The 21069-nt window shown below is 40.9% G+C and overlaps 1 protein-coding gene across 3 annotated transcripts in view; it reads left to right on the forward strand.

Moving 5' to 3' along the window:
• Positions 1-312: 312 nt before the first annotated feature.
• CDON (cell adhesion associated, oncogene regulated) overlaps positions 313-21069 on the forward strand; it is a 103139-nt gene continuing 82382 nt past the window's right edge. For 2 of the 3 annotated variants that reach the window (XM_032641634.1, XM_032641636.1), the window contains exons 1-2: positions 313-552; positions 2274-2314. In XM_032641634.1, the coding sequence (XP_032497525.1) occupies positions 2289-2314 (26 nt within the window). In that variant the 5' untranslated portion in view covers positions 313-552; positions 2274-2288. The remainder of the gene's footprint in view (positions 553-2273; positions 2315-21069) is intronic. The other variant, XM_032641635.1, reaches the window with a different exon arrangement.

Below are 21069 nucleotides of genomic sequence, written 5' to 3' on the forward strand. Positions count from 1 at the left end.
GCTCTCTCGTAGAGCAAGCAGGAGGGGGACTGGTAGAAGGAGCTGCACAGAGCGCCCCCCCCTGCCCGTTGGTACGGCCCATCTCCCCCCACATGCCGCTGATCTGGCAGGCTGCGCGCGCACCCTCCGGCGGGGCGCGGGCCGTCGGGGAGCTGCGGCCTCCGCGGCCGGGTTCCCTCCTCCACCTCCTCGCGTGCTCCTCACTGGCCCAGCGCCCGCCGGGTTACGCGCCCGCGCGCCTTGGAGGGGAGGAGCGCGACCGCGGGGGCGCGCCCCGGTGACTCCGCCCCCACCCCGGGCGCCGCTCCCCTGAGTCCCGGGTGCCCGGCTCGCGCGGCTCGGTGCGAGGAGACTGGGACCCCACGCCCCCGCCCCGGCGTGCGAGGCGCCGCGCCCTCCCGCTGCCCTGCCCGGTGCATGGAGGGGCCCGTTCGGATCGCAGCCGCCGCTGCCGCCGTAGCTGCCGCCAGCGCGCGGGGGATGACCTGGGGGTGGCTTTCGGAGCCGGCTGCCGCGCAGGAGGTCTGGGGGCTTAGCCAGCCCTGCTTAGAGGTGCGGGGTTGGGGTCCTACCTAAGGGTGGGCGGGAGGGGTGGCCTGGGGACACCGGGCTTAGGCGCCACGAGGCTTGGGAGCTGGAGGTCCGGGGGCGAGCTGGCCGGAGTGCCCGGGAGGGCGTGGGGGTCCAGGCTGCGTGCGGGGTCTGGGGAGGGCAGCTGACGGATGCGCAGTGGGGAGCGCCTACGTCCCCCGTCCTCGGGAACTCTGAGCCACCTCGTGGGAGGAGGCGGGGTGAGGTGTCAGTGACACGATTAAATCTGTTTGACAATGATCCGCTGAGGCAGGTGAGATGCAGCATAGGCGGGAGCACGGGGCGCCGGCACGTTTTCCCAAGGGAGCGGGGTCCCTCGCCTCTCTCAACCTCCATCCCCGCAGAGCGCCCGCGAGAGACAGTGATTTATGTGTAAGGAGAATCAAGAGAAATTTCCTGCGCAATGTATCTTTCTCTGCCTTCACAGACTTGGTGACTTCCCAGCCCCAGGGAGCGTATTTTTCCTTCTCCTCTGTATAGCTTTCTGTGGATTGCATTATCATTTGCTAAATACATTACAGCTCGCTATTTATTTCACTCTGCAGCTTCCAGACCTTTGTTGCATTCTCTCCACATCTAGGAATTTCAGTAATAAATCACCGAGGGGGCTAGAGAGGCTCTCTCGCCTTTCCCTTCATTGTTCTCCCAACCCCACCAAATCAGGTGGAAGGCTCTCCAAAAGGAGCTTTCTCCAGAATGCCTGCCTTTCCCAGTCCAGACTCCAGAGGGTGGCAGGTGCCTTAAGGGCAGGCTGCTTTCCAGTTGAGATCTAGAATAGAGGGAACTTCATTAACAGAACCTCTGTGTCCTGAATCAGACACCTTGAGAAACAGAAGATAGGACTGAAAGGTAACATGAGATTTAGTCTCAGGCCAGTGGCCAGTAAAGATGAAAGAGGCCAATTCTGATTCCATGCCTCACTGATGCCACAACCCACAGATTCTCCAGCTGACTTTTGGAATACCTAGTGGACAGTGTCTGCTAGGAAAGGGTGGGGAAGGGCCTGGAGAATGAAATGGATTTATTCTCAGTATAATTCTAAACGTTCTATTACATTTCATAGCTCATTTTTGGGAGGTAGTCTATTTTAGCTGAAAATGCGGGGGTAGTTCAACTTTTAGGACAAGATGAAAGAAAACTCCAGAAAACTGTAAAATTTAAGTTAGTGCTTAGCTAGAAAGCATTCTTAGGAACCCAGAGAGGCACCAAATACTGTAGTTTCTGTTTTGCACATGTTGAAATGAACTGCCTCATATTTGAAGTTATATGAGAAGGATGGAGAGAAACTCTTTCATTTTGTAAAGGCGTTTCCTGGGTGTGTGTTTGGCAGTGTGTGGAGCAGACACATTTATATTTCTATGAAAAACACACAAGTGCATATTGTTTAACTTTCATGCGAAAACTCGGATATAGTATTTGGGAAATCTGTCTTCGTTTGAATAGTTCAGTCAACCAGGAAAATCAGTTACTAGAGGTACCGTGCTATTGTTTGTGTAGTAACTCACTTGCGATGCTTTGATTGATTGCCATGGTTCTCATCAACCTCCTCTTCTGTGGAAAGTACTTAAACAGCTCTGACTCTCAAGCCGGGAAATACAGAGAACCATTAGGACTTGGAGCATACTGACCTAGCTTGTGTCGGTTGGCTTCTAAGTCAATGTTACTCCTTGCCTTCTTTGCAGGTGGTTTGACTGTGCATGGGAGGAATTAAGTTCACTTTAAGGTAGGACTTCCCCCACCTCTGCCCCCATCTGCAAGGTGTATATAAAGAGGAAGGCTTTATGTTGGATTAAGAACTTCTGCCATAGGGCTGGACTCTAAAAAGTTCAGGTAAAACCTGTTGACTAGCTCTCGTGCTTGCTTTCTTCTTATTTTTCCTCTTTGCCTGTGTGCTTTCATGACTTTCTGGATGATTTCGTTTATGGTTTTGTCAAAATGTAAGTTGAAGTAAGATGTGTCTTCTCTAGAAATGTTTCTTATGCAGGCATTTAGACTAAAAATTGGTATTGTTTCTAAGTAAAATCCTGGAGAAATGCTTTCAGGAATTAAACATTATTGTAGTGAAATCAGGCTGGAGATAGGAAATTAAAACTAATTAAGTGAAAAATCTGTTATTTTTAACACATCGTTATGTTAGCCACTGCCCTGTGATTAGCATTTGTACTATGTAGGAGTGCAGATAAGGCAACATGTCGCAAGAGAAGATGAGCTGTCTAGAGATAGTCTTTCTTTAGATATGTGATCTTACTACTTAGTAGAAACTAATTAGATTAGAAAGGGAATTTGGGGTCTGGTTGCTAAATAGATTGCTCCGAAGGACTTGATTTTACTGTGGTGTTTGATGGGTGCTTTTTTCAAGAAATTTTGTTAACTTGAATTAGAGAATGCTTTATTGTTTTTATTGAAATTTTATATTGTATGTAGACATTTCATTGATTTATAAACTTTCCATTTATACATTTTTGTTGTGGATATGGTACTAACTCATTTTCAAGAGAATGGGGAGGAGGGCTTTACTTGATTCTTTTCAATTGCAATTAAGAGATGGTATATGGAATATACTTAATGTTACCTTAAAAATATTGGATTACAATTAAATGAAAAACGGGTTGTTTTTTTTTGTTTTTGTTTTAATCCTTCAAGTTTTCCCTCATTGTTTGTGCTCTTTCCCCCATTGTCAGGCTTAAAACATACAGTATCGTTGTCATCTGTCCCCTGAATAATGGTCCTGAGGTGATATTATTAATGTGGCTTTTTAAAATCAAACTAATTATACTTGTCTAAAAGAGCCACATGTGTGATTCTAGCTGCCTGGTGCCTTTTGAGAGCCCTGGAGACAAGCTAGTGAATAGAGCTGAAAATTCATTCTGTATTTGATTAAATGGAACAGACTTGCTGCTCCTTACCCCAGCAGGGGCGATGAGATCTCTTGATCCCCGAAGCGGCTCCAAGACCCTGGGAATTCCATTAGCGAGCACCTGAGGAATTTCTGCCCTGCAGTGCCTTTTTTGTATGTGTGTATGTGCGTGTGTGGAAAGGGAGGGGAGCCGAGTGGTGAGGGGGGGAGGGTGGCGGGTGGGCGGAGAGAGGCTACATTAGAAGACTCCATATGTTAGCAGATCTAAAATCAAGACAGGACTTAACAGCTTATCTTGTAAGAGAAGAGCCCAACCCAAAGGCAGATTGCTGGTCAGGACTTTTCTTACAAGCACGACCGTGGTGATGTGTCTTTACCCTGAAGTGCACGCCGCTGTAAGTACAGAAAGTCACTTTTCTGCTTTGCCTCCGAAGCACAAGCATATACACGTTGCAGCCTTGGTAAGTTTTCTCTGAATGATCTTTTGATAAATATGTAAAATCGTGTTACAGTTAGGTCTTGCCTGTAAGGGCTGCTTTTATTGTTTTAATAACTTTTCAACCGAGAGGAAAATCAGCCTTTTCTGTGAAGCAAAGTATTTTGCAGAGATGAAATGCTTGTTTGAATAGGCATATTTGAGTTTGTTCTTTTGTTTTTATATGACTTTTCTTGTGTTTTTGTAACATTATTATTACAGAATTTAAATTCATTTAGGGTATCTCTCTTTTCTGTTGTCTTTTGAAGAATTCTTTCTGATTGCTAGTATTTCTTAAGGCATCGCTTCGCAGACTTGCCAGCAGCCGTGCGTAAATGAAAATATATCTACCAAAAATATTCTGTAAAATCTTTGGAGCAAAATTTCTGAGAAACATCAGCGTGTCTTCCTCTCCCTGCCCCACCTCCCCTGCCCCTGAATACTTTTTGGATACAGACATTCTTCAGAATATGAGCCCAGTTTGATTCTTGTGTACTTTTCAAGGAAGAGCAGTTCTGAATCTTGGATGGTCTAGTTAATTGATTTTCCTCTTCTGAGAATAGTTAAAAATGAATGTGAATTCCAGTGCTTGTAGTGTTCAACTTGTGCAGAGTGCAGTAGCCTATTTGATGGTTAATTTGATGTATTTTGTTTCTGATTAAAATCATCTTGTGTGTCACAGTTCCCTCCATCCTATTCCCGTGTAGTCCTCTACCAAATTCTCCTTACAATACTAAGTGTTTAGAAAATAAAGAAGCCTTTTAGAGAATATTTAATTTTCTTCCCACCTTCATCCTGGGCTTGCCTTCTAGTAGTAGGGCCAGATTGAAAGACCTCTGGAATGAATGGGAGTAAACACTAAAGTTAGCATTGGGCCTGCCTCGGTTCACAGTTGTTTAGGCACTTTGCTGTGTGATGTATTTTGATGGCCAGAGATAACAAAAAGCTACCCCAAAGCACATTTTGTTCTGCTACGTATCAGTTGGAATGTGGGTCAGGACTTCAGTTCTTGAGAACCAGTGATGTGCTTTTAACCATAGAATTAAGGAACTGTGAAGTTCCTTACTTCTTACTTGAGAGGGGGAAAAACACACAGGTTATGTTACTGAACTTAGATATATTCTGCTTACTTTTTGTTACAAAATTTTTATATTGCGCTAATGTAAACACATAGCTTGCTTTTCAGCTATTCTTGACATAGACTAGCGCATCTCTTTTTATCCGTGTGAGCTGGGGCAGTGATCTTGACCTAAGCCTTGGGTTCCTCATCGCTGAAATGAGGATAACCATAGTATCTGTTACCGTTGTTGTGTGGATTACGTGAGATACTGAAAGTAAAGTGCTTGGCACGTTATAAAACCCCTATGATTGCTAGCTGCTGCTACTTTAAGTAACTCCTCCTGTACATGTTTGTCTGTTACTTTGATCCAGAAATGATTTCTTTTGAAGATTAAATAATGAGGAATTCTCTGAAGTTAGTAATAGTGTGGGCACGTGGAACTGCTATAGTTTCAGTATGCTACAGTTCTCTTCATTTTGCAATTGAAACTTAAAAGGCACTTGGAAACAATATGTTGCAATTTTTTTCCTGATTGAGGTATAATAGGAAAATGTACACAAGTGTACAGTTAATGTATACTCAGTGAGCAGCCAGATGAAGTGTCATAATATGCACACGTGTGGTAACCGTTAGCCAGATCGAGATGTAGAACATTTCCTTCATTGTGGAAGGCTCCCTGGTGCCCCTTCCCAGACTAGCCCACCACCCCCAGCAGACGACAACCCTTTGGACCAGTCTCACCATACGTGAGCTTTGCCTGTTCCCGAACTTTATAAAAATAGACTCATACGATAAATACTCTTTTATATCTGGTTTCTCACACTGCTCGTTATGTCCAAGATCCATCTCTGTTACTGTGTACGGTAGGAATTTATGCTTTTAAAATTGTTTTAGCATCTTTTGCCTGTTTTGAAATTCATAGTAGTTCATTTTGTTGGCACATTGGGTATGTGGTCATTGAGAAAACAAGAAAATAACAACATTTCTTCCTAAATTATTAGAAAATCAGATCCCAGTCACTATCTTAGAAAAATAACCATGACCTTCTTTTTATACATAAAGTTGGGTTGAAGGTAATATAATCACCTTCGGTGACAGTTCCATAAACCAAATCTTTTGATAACTGCATTCATTTTGTGTGTGTGTGTGTGTGTGTGTGTGTGTGTGTGTGTGTGTGTGTGTGTTTTTAGAAGCGAAGGGTGGGAGCCTCAAAAGAGAGAAGGACCACCTAAGGTAGCTTATAACCTTCATGCTTAGGATTTAATACTTAGAATGGTAGAGAAGTAACCACTAGCTCAGCAATAAGTGTAATATTCCCTAAGAAGAAAACAAAACAACACGGTGTGTTCTGGAAAAAAAAAATCCACCAATAATGGAAGAAAATGGAGCAAGGATGTTGTTATCCTACAGGAAAATTTTGAAGAATGGGACCTTACGTTTATATCAGGAAGAAGAATTTTGGCTACTAACTTTCCGAACGGTTGCTGTCAGGCTGTGCTTATATGTTTGGAATTTCTGTTTGTATTTTTGGGATTCCCTGATATGCTAAATAAAATTCATTTCACTAAACAATGAAACAAGAATACAAGGTGATATCGATGAATCCGAAGTGTGTTTTTTGTTTTTCACTTTGAAAGGGGCTGCGGTTGAGGTTAATAGCTTTGCCATCATCACATTTCTGTTCTTGGAAATGTTGATGAAGGATTTTCTGGATGTTCTGCTTGAACACAAGCCACTTCTCTCGTCGGAGACATTGTCTTTTTCAGCATTTGTAATTTTATTAAATCTTATTATTCATAGCTCCTTGACACAAGGTCATTCTTCACATACAGCCGTGTGCAGGGTGGGTTCCTCTGGACTCCAGAGGGGGCAAGTTGTCCCCTTTTCTCTTAATTCAGAGCACCAGCGGCCAAGACTTCAATGCGGGTGGGAGGGGTGAAAGAGTAATATGAGATTCATCTTTTGTCCCAGAGGGGCATCCAAAGATGCAGGTTTTGTTTCAAAAGAAGGAAGCACTGTTGACAAATAAGGCTGCCTCGTGTTTGGAAAATGCTCCCGTGAAGGGGCATGAGGTCCTTATCACTAGATGTGTTGTAGTGGCATTTGCAAAAGATGGTGCAGTAAGAATCTCTTCCTTGGGTGAGAGTTGGGACCACGTGACCTCCAAGGGCCTTTGCCTTTTGAGTCCACTAAACAGGCTCTTGTGGGGGAGCTGTACTACTTAACCACCACATACAGTAGTCCCCTTAACCCAGGGTTCGCTTGCTGCAGTTTCATTCCCCTGAGGTCAACTGCGGTCCAAAAATACTAAACGGAAAGTTCCAGAAAGAAATGATTTATAAGTTTTAAGTTGTGCAGTGTTCTCAGGAGTGTAATGAAATCCCGTGCCATCCCTCCCGAGGTCCCCAAACCTTCAACATTGTTGCTCCTGACACCCCACCACTCACTTCGTCCTGGCCCGGTGATCCAGGATCACCTGAAGCCGACGATCCTGCTGACGTATCATCAGAAGGTCAATAGTAGCCTAACGCTACGTCAGTGTCGACGTCACTCACCTCACTTCATCTCATCCGGTGGGTGTTTTGTCGTCTCACAGCATCATCATGATAAGAAGGGTGATTACAGTATAATAAGATATTTTGAGAGAGAGAGATCACATTCATGTAACTTGCTTTTAGTTTTTACTTTATTATTTTTTTCATGTAACTTTTATTACAGCATATTGTTAAAATTGATTTATTGTTACTCTCTTACTGTGTCTAATTTATAAATTAAACTTTATCATAGATATGTATGTGTTGGAAAAAAACATAGTATAAATAGGGTCCACAGCTTCAGATATCCACTGGGGGTCTTGGAATGCATCCCCCGTGGATAAGCGGGGGACTACCGTACCTAATTTTGGAGGGAGAAAATGTGTAAAAAACGTTCCAAACGATCACTGGATAAATAAATTTTCTCAAATTTTCCCTAGTTTAAAGTTGAGGAATGCCTCTTCTTGTTGACCCTTTTCACATTAAATGTAATTTAGTTTATCACTAACAAGTAAATGTCAGATATTCTTTCTTTTTTACCTGAAGAGAGAACAGGGACCTTTCCAATATTCTATCAGTATCAGAAGTGAAAACACTTTACAAGTTTAGTATTTGCTACCTTTTTAGGTAGGTACACACCTGAATTTACTTGAAGCCCCTCTGTTGGCCGAGTTATTTATGCACTCCTACAGCAAATTATATGTAAAGTAAAAATAAATAAATGTATCTCTTGTCTCTCTACCTTGTCTCCTCCACCCCAATTTTTCCACACTTGAATTTCAAGAGAGAAATAACTCACGGGGGGAGAAAGGCTGATATGCGTGACTTATCCAAGCAACAGAGCTGTATTCAGGATCTTTTCTGGAGTCCATAGTTATTTACTGTAACCAGGTACACATCTTGTGTCTTTAGATATATGTTAATAATTTATGTTAATAATTGCTGTTTAGAATGATTGAAGGGAGTATAGAATCCTGAGTCACCAAAATAATATTTTGTCTATTTTATGAAGCAGAAAAGTATAATGAGCTTTGTCTGTTTTGTATTACATGACGTATACCCATACAACCGTCTAAAGCCTCTTGTAACCTCTAAGTGGCTCTCTCTTTTCTCTGTCACCATTACCTTACCCTTCCAACTTCCTTTTTGAGTTTTGGGAAGGGGATCAAAGAAGGTGAGACAAAATGTGAGACAAAAGAAATATCTTCGTGACTCCTTATTAAAGTACTGCCACCTCACCTCCCTTGTCTCCACTCTTGGTTTTCCCCGCTTCCACATCATCCATTTTTCTCCATTTTGTCAGAGTAATGATCTTTCAGAAACATAAAGCTGGTCAGGTGACTGCTCTCCTTAACATCAGTTTCTTCAAAGGCCCTGACTCCCTTATTAAAACCCAGGTCTTTAATAGGGCACACAGGGGCCTTTACCGACCTGGTGCTTCTGCCGTCCTCCACCTACCTTGCATTCCTTGAATATACCTTGCTTTTTCTCTTGCAGGCTGGGAACATGTCTTTCGTGGTGATGATGTTGTGTCATCATTTTGTATGTGTCTGTCTCATCCTTATCTTAACCCCTAAGGACAGACAATGTGATTTTCCCTTGTATGTATCCCCTCTCACCCCTTTCCTTGCACTATGCCTAACAAGTACTAAACCCAAATGTCCCAAACGTATGAGTCCAAAGTAGTGCTTCTCAAACTTTAATGTGCATTTGAATTTCTTGGGGCGGGGGTGGGAGGGATGTTAAGATGCAGATTTTGATTTCGTAGGTTGTGGGTGAATCCCAAGATTCTCCCTTTCTGACAAGATTCCAAATCATGTTGATGACACTGGGTGGACCACACTGAATAGCGAGTTGCTAAACTGTCATCTCTAGACCCATGAATGATTTCAACACACAATTCTGCTCTTATACAGCAGAAACGAACGCACCACTGTAAAGCAATTATACTCCAATAAAGATGTTTAAAAAAAATACAGTGAAATCAGTGACTCTGCATGTCAAGTTCAGGTGTATCACAGCTTCAAGTAATGAAGGTTAAAAAAGCTTTAGATAAAGAAAAAAATAGTTAAATATTGAAGATACTAGGACATCTATTGTCACATTATTGCTGGAATGCTGGCCAAACATCTTACATATTTAAAATGCGTATTTTCATTCTGTGCTACATTAGTTTGTGCCCAGAGAGCTGATGTCATGTTTCGTCTGTTTTTTAAATATGCAGTATTAGAGGAGTTTTCCTGGATATCTAGGTATTAAAAAGTGCATTCTGCCTTCTGTCTCTTGCCAGGGGAATTTCTGACAGTTACTGGCTTTTTAGGTATCAGAATAACAGTAATTAGTATTTTCTGTTTTACTATCATTTGAAGTCTGTTTAGTGAGTGATTGTACACACTGTCTGATTGGAGGTGAAATTGGCAAGGGGGACGAATGTCTAATGGATAAAATACTACTTGTAATCAGGCCGTGAAATTACTGTAGTGACATCAGAATTTGGCAGCCTCTTTTATTACAATAAAAAGAAAGATAGCATCCTAAGCTAGGGATAAGATTTTTCTTGCCCATTTATTTTGGCTTATTTTCATGGTTTGGGCCTCAGGGCATGTGTGCAACAAATAGCACAGTGAATAACAGGCAATAAGAAGGAGTGAACATAGTTTCAGCTGGAACAGATGTACCGTTTAATCACTCATCTCTATTTCAGTCAACTTCCTCCCAGATTGGTGAGTATGAGGTTGTGAGAGTGGGTATGAGGAATCCCCATCTATGAAGTGGAGTTAAGCTTCATTACTCGGGTTGGTGTTACATAGCTTGCAATGTATTGAAAAAGTTTGTTAATTGGCTGTTAAAATGGTCATGTGAGGGGGACTGTCTAAATGTGGTTATGAATGGGGTTGTACAGTTTTGTAAGAAAGGTGCTATTTATTCCTCTTTATAAACACCAGTAAAGTAACATCGTTTGATTTAAACTAGTGTTTCCTCCTGGCCTGTTCACTCCTGTTGTGAAATTAGGCTAATTAGGCTTTTAGAGATTGCCATGATTTAATGAAAACTCATGCACCAGGATTTCGACTTGGTTTCCATGCATCTGAGCAGTTGTTCCAGTAGATCTTGGGACTGCTAAATCCTGAGAAGATATTTTTATGGTTCTTAACAGATTATTAAAACTCCTGAGTGGAACCACACTGGTCTTTCCATTGTGTTGTGCCCATAATTTACCTTTTGGGTTCTTCTTACTGTGATCACTTTTTTAAACAAGGCCATTTTATTGTTTCTTCCATTAAGTCTTAGATGTTCTTCCAAAATGAAATTTTAAGATTTGTTCTACAGTAAGGAGGATTACAGTACTGATGGGTTAAAGTAGATTTTAAACCTAATTCTGCATATTTACTTCAACTGAATAACGTATCTTCAAGTCATATTATGATCTGATTAGAATTGGTTCTGATCGCTAAGTCGTTTCTTTTGATTTCTATTTATTGACTGTTAGGCACACTTCCTTTACTATGGCTGAGTCCTTTTTGAGATTAAAACAAATACAAATAGATCAGACTTCTACCCTGAGTTCCTAATTCCAAGCTCTAGTCATTAAGTTATTCATGTTTTGACTGTAGACCTATATAAGCTCTTTCATATAATTTTCATCACACATTTTAGAGCTAAAGATTTTTTTTTTAACCCCATGGCTAACTAAAGCCAATTTTGAGTCGTTCTAAGATGGGTTGTTAACTGTGGTCTCCTATTAGGTTAGGAAACGAAATTGTCATTATTATTTCTTTTGTGTTTAGGGATGCATTTTTAAAGAGCTATTGTCACAGTGGTTAGGTCTTAAAATAATTACACATTTGTCACTGTGACAGCAGCCGCGGTGGGGTTTTTAATGATACAGTACAGCTTGTGCAGAGATTTGATATCCATTTTTTGCAGCATCAAATAAATTTTAGCTCAGGGATTTGACTAGATACATCTTAATAATGTTAATAAGAGTCTTATAGCTGACTCCCAAAGTGGGTTTCTAAATGTGAGCCTAGTAAGTTCAGGCTATATCCCACCCCACAGGAAAATAACAATAGAGATTGTTTTAAAGAAAAATGGTCAGTGTTTTACTTCTTTTGGGATTTCTCTTCCAGATAGGTAGATTATTAGGAAAAAGATAAGGAAACAATTGGCCTTGTAGAACCAAGACTTTAACCCTTGATCAGATCCATGTTTTCTCAGCTGGGTGTTGTACACATACACAGAATACTTAATTAGTTGTGATTGTAGATGTCAGCTGGTCATGGAATCAAATTAACAGGCACCACACATTAAACTTCCAAGGCCTTCAACGACTAAGAATGACAGACTGAGTTTTTCATTTGTGCAATTAAGAATTTTTTCCCCCTTCATGTTGGAATGTGAGTTTTCTGGAAAAAGAATCCCTTCACTCGACATTTCCTAGGCAAACAGAGTCCCCGCTCGCTTGTAAAAGTCCTTTCTAATTCACTGAGAAATACTAGCCTCTTTTGTGCCTGATTCACCTAGAGGGACTGTACTACAGGTATACTTGGGCAATTTAACGATAAATAATATGGTGACAAAGGAGTGAAGTACTGCTTAGGCAAAGCAGGGCCCTTTTCTGTTTGAGTGCCCTGCAGACTTATCAGAATGATGCTTCCAGAGGATTGGGAAGGGAAAGACTGTCCTGTCTGGCATCGCATGCACAGACAGGCACAGAAGGAACCAGGACCCTCCCCATGCTCACTCAGCTCCTAGCTGAGGAGTTGCTAGTTCAGTTACAACTCCTGTCTTGTGGTTCTTTTTATTCCATCTACGAAATAATTTTCTCCTATCCTTTATTTCTAATTGTCATCATTTCTTAAATAATATTATAGAGTCCTTTGTACTTTGCAGAGTGTTTTACAAGTTTTTTTTTTTCTGTTTACAATAATGTATGAGACGGTAAAATTTTCATGAGAATGGAAATCATGAAGACAATAATGATCGAGCATTGGTTTCACATACAAGAGTTTTAATGTAGTTCAAAGTTGGGTGATCTTCAAAATATCTCTGCCTAATATTTGAAACTATAGTCTTTCTTTTCAAGCTTTTTGTTTAAAGTATCTATTTATTAAATGGCTGCGTTGGGTCTTAGCTGCAGCACGCGGGATCTTTCTTTGAGGCGCATGGGTTCTTCATTGCAGTGTGAGGGCTTCTCTGTAGTTGTGGTGTGAGGGCTTAGTTGCCCCGTGGCATGTGGGATCTTAGTTCCCTGACCAGCTATTGAACCGGTGTCCCCTGCATTGCAAGATGGATTCTTAACACTGGACCTCCAGGGAAGTCCCTTTCTTTTTTAAGCTTAATTTAAGTTATAATTGCACATTCTTAAATTCTAAGGTTTTTGTTTTTGGCCACATCGTGTGGCTTGTGGGATCTTAGTTCTGCCACCAGGGATCAAACCCAGGCCCAGAACAGTGAAAGCACCGAGACCTAACCACTGGACCACCAGGGAATTCCCTCTTTTGTTTTGTTTTTGTCTTTGACATTTGTAAACCACAAACTCTGCATTCTAGATTCTATTGACCTAATGGAAGATATTGAGATAGTGAATTTTGCCCAAGGTAAAATTGACTCCCACATGTCTTGTATTTTTAAACTCTTTCCTCTTTAAAGAGGTCTTTTCATTTTTTTTTTTTTTCTAGCCACAGGGATCCTTGCTTTCTAATACATTTCTTTAAGGCTGGTACTTGATGCTTAGAAATTCTTTAATAGTATATTCCAGTTGAAAGTGAAGTTTGAAAGCCCTTTCGAATTGTATGACAGTAAGGAAAATAGCAAAGGGGGCTTTTTAGAAGTAAATCTCATTTTACATTTGTCTCTTTGCTCGTGGAATAAATATAAAATCAAATTGAACGCAGTTTCCCTTAACATTTGTTCCACGGTGCCCCTGTGTCCAAAGCGTGACAGATGATGTCAACACTTAATCTGACTTTCTTGGATATGTTAGAAAATGAAGAAAATGAATACAAGCTTTGCAACTTTAAGTGATTCCTCTAGTATCGCTTTTGTCAATCGTTAGCTATTTCTTTTTCATTTTATATCATTGTATCATATTGGCTACAACAAATGTTAATGCTACAGCATTTAAAGATAGCTCATGTGTTCTTTCAGTGTAGATCAAAATAGTCATTAGCTGTTTAATGAGATAGTTTAAAAGTAGTTTTGCCGACCAGATTGAGAAGGAAAGAAAGAAAAATAATATTCTTAAAGGCAAATCTTGCCCCTCCTCTTGGGCTGGAGTGAAGGCTGAGCTGTAAGAGTGCAGAGTCCAGCACGCAGTAAGAGGTGTGAGGCTGTTTATTTTCACTCTGGAGATGTATATACTACAGAAGGAAAACTCTGGCCTTGCTTAACCTAAGCAAGTCATTACTTATCTACGATCTGGCAAGCAATTTGATTAAGGTTGACACAGCTCATATAATATCAGAGCCAGGCTCTCTTGATGATTGATGAGGCTTGTCTGTAAGTTTTTTTTTTTTTTTTGAAAGGAGAAAAACAGAACAAGAACGAATACTGTTCAGATCTCTAATTGCCATGTATAAGCCAAGTCTATAATGTAGTTTTATCTGTAGTGGTTAATATGTATTAATTTGTATGCTGTTTTTAATGTTATAATTAAATGGCTTTCAAATAATATTTTTAGGTCAGCAGGTTAATTTAGCTTCTACAGGATTAAATTCTTGAAATTTTAGAGATCTTGCTTCATATCGTAACATCTTTCTTATGGTTTTCTTTGATGTTATATATTCTTTTTTAAAAAATTTATTTTAAATTTATTTATTTTTTTGGCTGCGTCGGGTCTTAGTTGTGGCTCGTGGGATCTTTGTTGCGGCGTGCAGGCTTCTCTCTAGTTGAGGCATGCGGGCTCAGTAGTTGTGGCGTGCGGGCTTAGTTGCCCTGTGGCATGTGGGATCTTCGTTCCCTGACCAGGGATCGAACCCGCATCCCCTGTGGAATTCTTAACCACTGGACCTCCAGGGAGGTCCCGGATGTTATATATTCTTTAGTCTAGTGGAATTTTTAACCTGTAAGGAATTTTCCTTTTTATTTTCTAATGAAATTGAGTTATTTGCAAATCTTTGGCTTTAACCTAAGGCATTTCAACCCCCTGCTTTCTCACTATATAGTCATGATTTGGACACTTGTAATAGCATATCATTGAGTGTTGCTGCTGACCTTTGCTACGTTATTTGTTCCTTATCTTATTCTCATTACCATCAGATAGATTCTGTGTGTGACTGGAATGTGCCAGATGTTCTTGGCAACACTTTAAATCATTAGTCTACATATAGTGCTGCGTCCAACCAAAGAAGAAAATTTCTTGTTTTTTTTATCATTCATACGCTACTTAGTAGAAATGGGTATAGGACCAGAAGAACTCTCTCCGCCTTATTATTTTTTTTATTTTTTATTTTTTTGCGGCACGCGGGCCTCTCACTGTTGTGGCCTCTCCCGTTGCGGAGCACAGGCTCTGGACGCGCAGGCTCAGCGGCCATGGCTCACGGGCCCAGCCGCCCCACGGCATGTGGGATCTTCCCGGACCGGGGCACGAACCCATGTCCCCTGCATCGGCAGGCGGACTCCCAACCACTGCGCCACCAGGGAAGCCCTCTCCGCCTTATTTTAAGTAAATTGAGCATAAGGAATTTCCAGATTAGTGAAACGATTGAGTTGAGAATGAACTAGTTTTCTGTAAATGGATTTTCTTAACCTGGGAGTTTTCAGGCTGTGGATCATACAGGTTTAGACTGGGGTAAACTCTGGAGTCAGAGTGCCTGACGTCAAAGCCAGACTCCACCGTCTTCTAGTGACCTAGCCTCTGTGTGCCTTAGTTTCCTCATCTATATAATGGTAATGGCTCCTCATTAGGCTCTGGGATCACCTCAGTGAGTCCTCACAGAGTGACTGGCGCTTGGTAGGTGCTTCTTGAATGTGCGTGGTTGCTGTGGCTGCTTCCATGGCTGTTATGTTAGCGATAGTGACAAAATATTACAGCGATGTAGCTGAATTAGACACTGTCAAATATAAAATGAGTAGGGATTAAACTTTGTGGGGCTCTAAGTGTGGCAGTAAACTAGAATTGATTATATGTTGTTGTTCTTGAGTTGGTTAGGACTTGGCTCCCATCCCAGAGACTGGTTAGGTTAGGTGACTGATGTAATAGCTGATGGGGCACCTTTGGATGAATTCCCATATCCCCAAACAGCTGAATACCATCTTAACTTTCTTGCCCTAAATTTCAATTTTGTTTCTTTGAGATCTCCCCTTTCTCCTTCTCATCTCCCTAGACTCAATAGAAACATACTTTAGTACCAGGAAAATAAAATTTATTTTTAGGCATGAGATGTACTTCATACCTAGACTTACTGACGTAAGTTTGCTTTTCTCCTTAAAAGCAAGGGATATCTGTTATTGGAACCCTTTGATAACTCTTCTTGATAATTTTCCACCAAAAGTACAAATGTTGCTATCTATGGGAAATCCCAGTGCTTTCTAGAATTTTGATGTATATGTACTTAAATAACGAGTTTGACTCTTACGTCTGTTCTTCCACTTTTCCTATTTTTCTCTTGGGCTTAGGTATGGTCAGAGCAGGTAAACACTTAACTGGGATTGGTAGCCTTGAAGACTGCCAATAAAGTACCATTCCCACGTTGTTTCAAAAGAAGAAAAAGAATAGATATGGGATCATCAGATGCCAATCTTTGACTTGGAGAAGGGCCAGTTCTGCATACCGCCAGCTCCACGCCAGCCACTCCCCGGTGTGTTTCTCACTGGCCAGGATAAGCCCTCAAGTGACTGTTGAAGATTGAGATTTAGCAGTGGAGGGGGATCCAAAGAACTGGAGCCGGGAGTTGTGGAATCAGAACATGACAAGTGGGGCTGCATGCACCCCTTTCCAACTGACTGTTGGCTTTTTGTCCTGCAGTTCCTTTCTGTCATCAGCAGTGACGGTAATAATGCTTCAGGAAGGAGATGTTTGTCTTAGTTTTTCGTTGTTGTTGTTGTTTTAAATATTTTTTAAGGTAAGTTTTGAGAATTCATGTGTTTCTTCTACCCTACAGGTTGGCCTCATTATTGTGTTTTTATCACTGGAATCTGGGTTTTCAGTACAGTGATTTTTGTAGCAATCATGAGCGTGTTTGCAGGAGAAAACATTGTACTGCCACTCTAAAATGCCCAGGTTTTTAAGATATTCCATCTGGGGCCTATAAAATAGAGAATAAAGCTTGGTTGAATTGCATTTATGAGTTTTCTTAAAGTAGTGGTCTTGGTGGCTATGGAATTGGGTAGCATTTACAAGATTCTTTTAAACTTTTTGATTTTGGGGAATGTGAATCTAGTATTTGAAACTATAATTCTTGTCCTGTCACACCCGTTCTCAGTTGAGATTTGCAAAGATGAGTGTGATCAAGGAAATAGCTTTGCGTTTAGTCAACATCATGTCTTAACCGAGATGATAATGTCCTATATTTTTTAAAAAGGGGTAAACACGACAACTTGAATAATGTGTGACTTCTTCAAAGGGAAAAATTCTCATAAACCCCAATGTTGATGAAATAATTTTATTATGAATCTCATTTAATTATGTACAAGTAAACTAGATGCAGACTTTTTATAAAACTAAATTTGCAAATTGTGACAAAACCAATATAATTCAGAAATGTTAAATCTTAAAAAAAATTTTTTTTATGTTGTCAGTATTGAGTTTAATAGTAGGAAGATATTTTTGCTTGTTTCATATTTTACGTGTTTGTTTGATTTGATTCTTTTTTTTTTAAACATCTTTATTGGAGTATAATTGCTTTACATTGTTGTGTTAGTTTGTGCTGTATAACAAAGTGAATCAGCTATACGTACACATATATCCCCATATCCCCTCCCTCTTGCTTCTCCCTCCCACCCTCCCTATCCCACTCCTCTAGGTGGTCACAAAGCACTGAGCTGGTCTCCCTATGCTATGCGGTTGCTTCCCACTAGCTATCTATTTTACATTTGGTAGTGTATATATGTCAGTGCCACTCTCTCACTTTGTCCCAGCTTATCCTTCCCCCTCCCGGTGTCCTCAAGTCCATTCTCTATGTCTGCGTCTTTACTCCTGTACTGCCCCTAGGGTCTTCAGAACCTTTTTTTTTTTTTTTTTTTTTTTAGATTCCATATATATGTGTTAGCATACGGTATTTCTTTTTCTCTTTCTGACTTACTTCACTCTGTATGACAGACTCTAGGTCCATCCACCTCACTAAAAATAACTCAATTTCGTTTCTTTTTATGGCTGAGTAATATTCCATGGTATATATGTGCCACATCTTCTTTATCCATTCATCTGTCGATGGACTCTTAGGTTGCTTCCATGGCCTGGCTATTGTAAATAGAGCTGCAGTGAACGTTGTGGTACATGACACTTTCTGAATTATGGTTTTCTCAGGGTATATGCCCGGTAGTGGGATTGCTGGGTCATATGGTAGTTCCAGTTTTAGTTTTTTAGGAACCCCCATACTGTGCTCCATAGTGGCTGTATCAATTTACATTCCCACCAACAGTGCAGGAGGGTTTCCTTTTCTCCACACCCTCTCCAGCATTTATTGTTTGTAGATTTTTTGATGATGGCCATTCTGACTGCTGTGAGGTGATACCTCATTGTGGTTTTGATCTGCATTTCTCTAATGATTAGTGATGTTGGGCATCCTTTCATGTGTTTGTTGGCAATCTGTATATCTTCTTTGGAGAAATGTCTATTTGGGTCTTCTGCCCATTTCTGGATTAGGTTGTTTGTTTTTCTGATATTGAGCTGCATGAGCTGCTTGTATATTTTGGAGATTAATCCTTTGTTCGTTGCTTCATTTGCAAATATTTTCTCCCATTCTGAAGGTTGTCTTTTTCTCTTGTTTCTGGTTTCCTTTGCTGTGCAAAAGCTTTTAAGTTTCATTTGGTCCCATTTGTTTATTTTTGTTTTTATTTCCATTTCTCTAGGAGGTGGGTCAAAAAGGATCTTGCTGTGATTTATGTCATAGAGTATTCTGCCTGTGTTTTCCTCTAAGAGTATTATAGTGTCTGGCCTTACATTTAGGTCTTTAGTCCATTTTTTAAAAATTAACTTATTTTATTTATTTATTTTGGCTGTGTTGGGTATTTTGTTGCTATGCATGGGCTTTCTCTAATTGGGGCAAGTGGGGGCTGCTCTTAGCTGCGGTGCGTGGGCTTCTCATTGTGGTGGCTTCTTTTGTTGCGGAGCATGGGCTCTAGGTGTGGGGGCTACAGTAGTTGTGGCTCGCGGGCTCTAGAGCACAGGCTCAGTAGTTGTGGCGCATGGGCTTAGTTGCTCCGAGGCATGTGGGATCTTTCTGGTCCAGGGCTCGAACCCATGTCCCCTGCATTGGCAGGCAGATTCTTAACCATTGCACCACCAGGGAAGCCCTCTTTAATTCATTATGAGTTTATTTTTGTGTATCGTGTTAGGAAGTGTTCTAATTTCATTGTTTTACATGTAGCTGTCCAGTTTTCCCAGTACCACTTACTGAAGAGGCTGCGTTTTCTCCATTGTATAGTCTTGCCTCCTTTATCAAAGATAAGGTGACCATATGTGCATGGGTTTATCTCTGGGATTTCTATCCTGTTCCATTGATCTATATTTCTGTTTTTGTGCCAATACTATATTGTCTTGATTACTGTAGCTTTGTAGTATAGTCTGAAGTCAGGGAGCCTGATTCCTCCAGCTCCGTTTTTCGTTCTGAAGATTGCTTTGGCTATTCGGGGTCTTTTGTGTGAAATTTTTTGTTTTAGTTCTTTGAAAAATGCCATTGGTAATTTGATAGGGATTGCATTGAATCTGTAGATTGCTTTGGGTAGTATAGTCATTTTCACAATGTTGAGTCTTCCAATCCAAGAACATGGTATATCTCTCCATCTGTTTGTATCATCTTTAATTTCTTTCATCAGTGTTTTATAGTTTTCTGCATATAGGTCTTTTGTCTCCTTAGGTAGGTTTATTCCTAGGTATTTTATTCTTTTTGTTGCAATGGTAAATGGGAGCGTTTCCTTAATTTCTCTTTCAGATTTTTCATCATTAGTGTATAGGAATGCAAGAGATTTCTGTGCATTAATTTTGTATCCTGCTACTTTACCCAATTCATTGATTAGCTGTAGTAGTTTTCTGGTAGCATATTTAGGATTCTCTGTTTAATATCATGTCATCTGCAAACAGTGACAGTTTTACTTCTTCTTTTCCAAAATGGATTCCTTTTATTTCCTTTTCTTCTCTGATTGCTGTGGCTAAAACTTCCAAACCTTTGTTGAATAATAGTGGTGAGAGTGGGCAACTTTGTCTTGTTCCTGGTCTTAGAGGAAATGCTTTCAGTTTTTCACCATTGAGAACGATGTTGGCTGTGGGTTTGTCATATACAACCTTTATTATTTTGATGTAAGTTCCCTCTATGCCTACTTTTTGGAGAGTTTTTACCATAAATGGGTGTTGAATTTTGTCGAAGGCTTTTTCTGCATCTATTGAGATGATCATATGGTTTTTCCCCTTCAATTTGTTAATATGGTGTATCACGTTGATTGATTTGCATATATTGAAGAATCCTTGCATTCCTGGGGTAAACCCCACTTGATCATGGTGTATGATCCTTTTAATGTGCTGTTGAATTCTGTTTGCTAGTATTTTATTGAGGATTTTTGCATCTATGTTCATCAGTGATATTGGCCTGTAGTTTTCTTTCTTTGTGACATCTTTGTCTGGTTTTGGTATCAGGGTTATAGTGGCCTCATAGAATGAGTTTGGGAGTGTTCCTCCCTCTGGTATATTTTGGAAGAGTTTGAGAAGGGTAGGTGTTAGCTCTTCTCTAAATATTTGATAGAATTCGCCTGTGAAGCCATCTGGTCCTGGGCTTTTGTTTGTTGGAAGATTTTTTTTTTTTATTTTTTTTTATTTTTGCTGTGTTGGGTCTTCTTTTTTTTTTTTTTTTTTTTTTTTTTTTTTTTTTTTGCGGTACGCGGGCCTCTTACTGCTGTGGTCTCTCCAGACGCACAGGCTCAGCAGCCATGGCTCACGGACCCAGCCGCTCCGCGGCATGTGGGATCTTCCTGGACCGGGGCACGAACCCATGTCCCCTGCATTAGCAGGCAGACTCTCAATCACTGCGCCACCAGGGAAGCCCGGGTCTTCTTTTATGTGCGTGGGCTTTCTCCTAATTGCGGCAAGTGGGGGCCACTCCTCATCGCGGTGCGCAGGCCTCTCACTATCGCGGCCTCTCTTGTTGCGGAGCACAGGCTCCAGACGCGCAGGCTCAGTAATTGTGGCTCACGGGGCTAGTTGCTCCGCAGCATGTGGGATCTTCCCGGACCAGGGCTCGAACCCGTGTCCCCTGCATTGGCAGGCAGATTCTCAACCACTGCGCCACCAGGGAAGCCCTGTTGGAAGATTTTTAATCACAGTTTCAATTTCAGTGCTTGTGATTGGTCTGTTTATATTTTCTGTTTCTTCCTGGTTCAGTCTTGGAAGTTTGTGCTT

Source organism: Phocoena sinus, chromosome 8 (assembly GCF_008692025.1).
Source record: "Phocoena sinus isolate mPhoSin1 chromosome 8, mPhoSin1.pri, whole genome shotgun sequence".
In the NCBI taxonomy this organism is placed as follows: Eukaryota; Metazoa; Chordata; class Mammalia; order Artiodactyla; family Phocoenidae; genus Phocoena; species Phocoena sinus.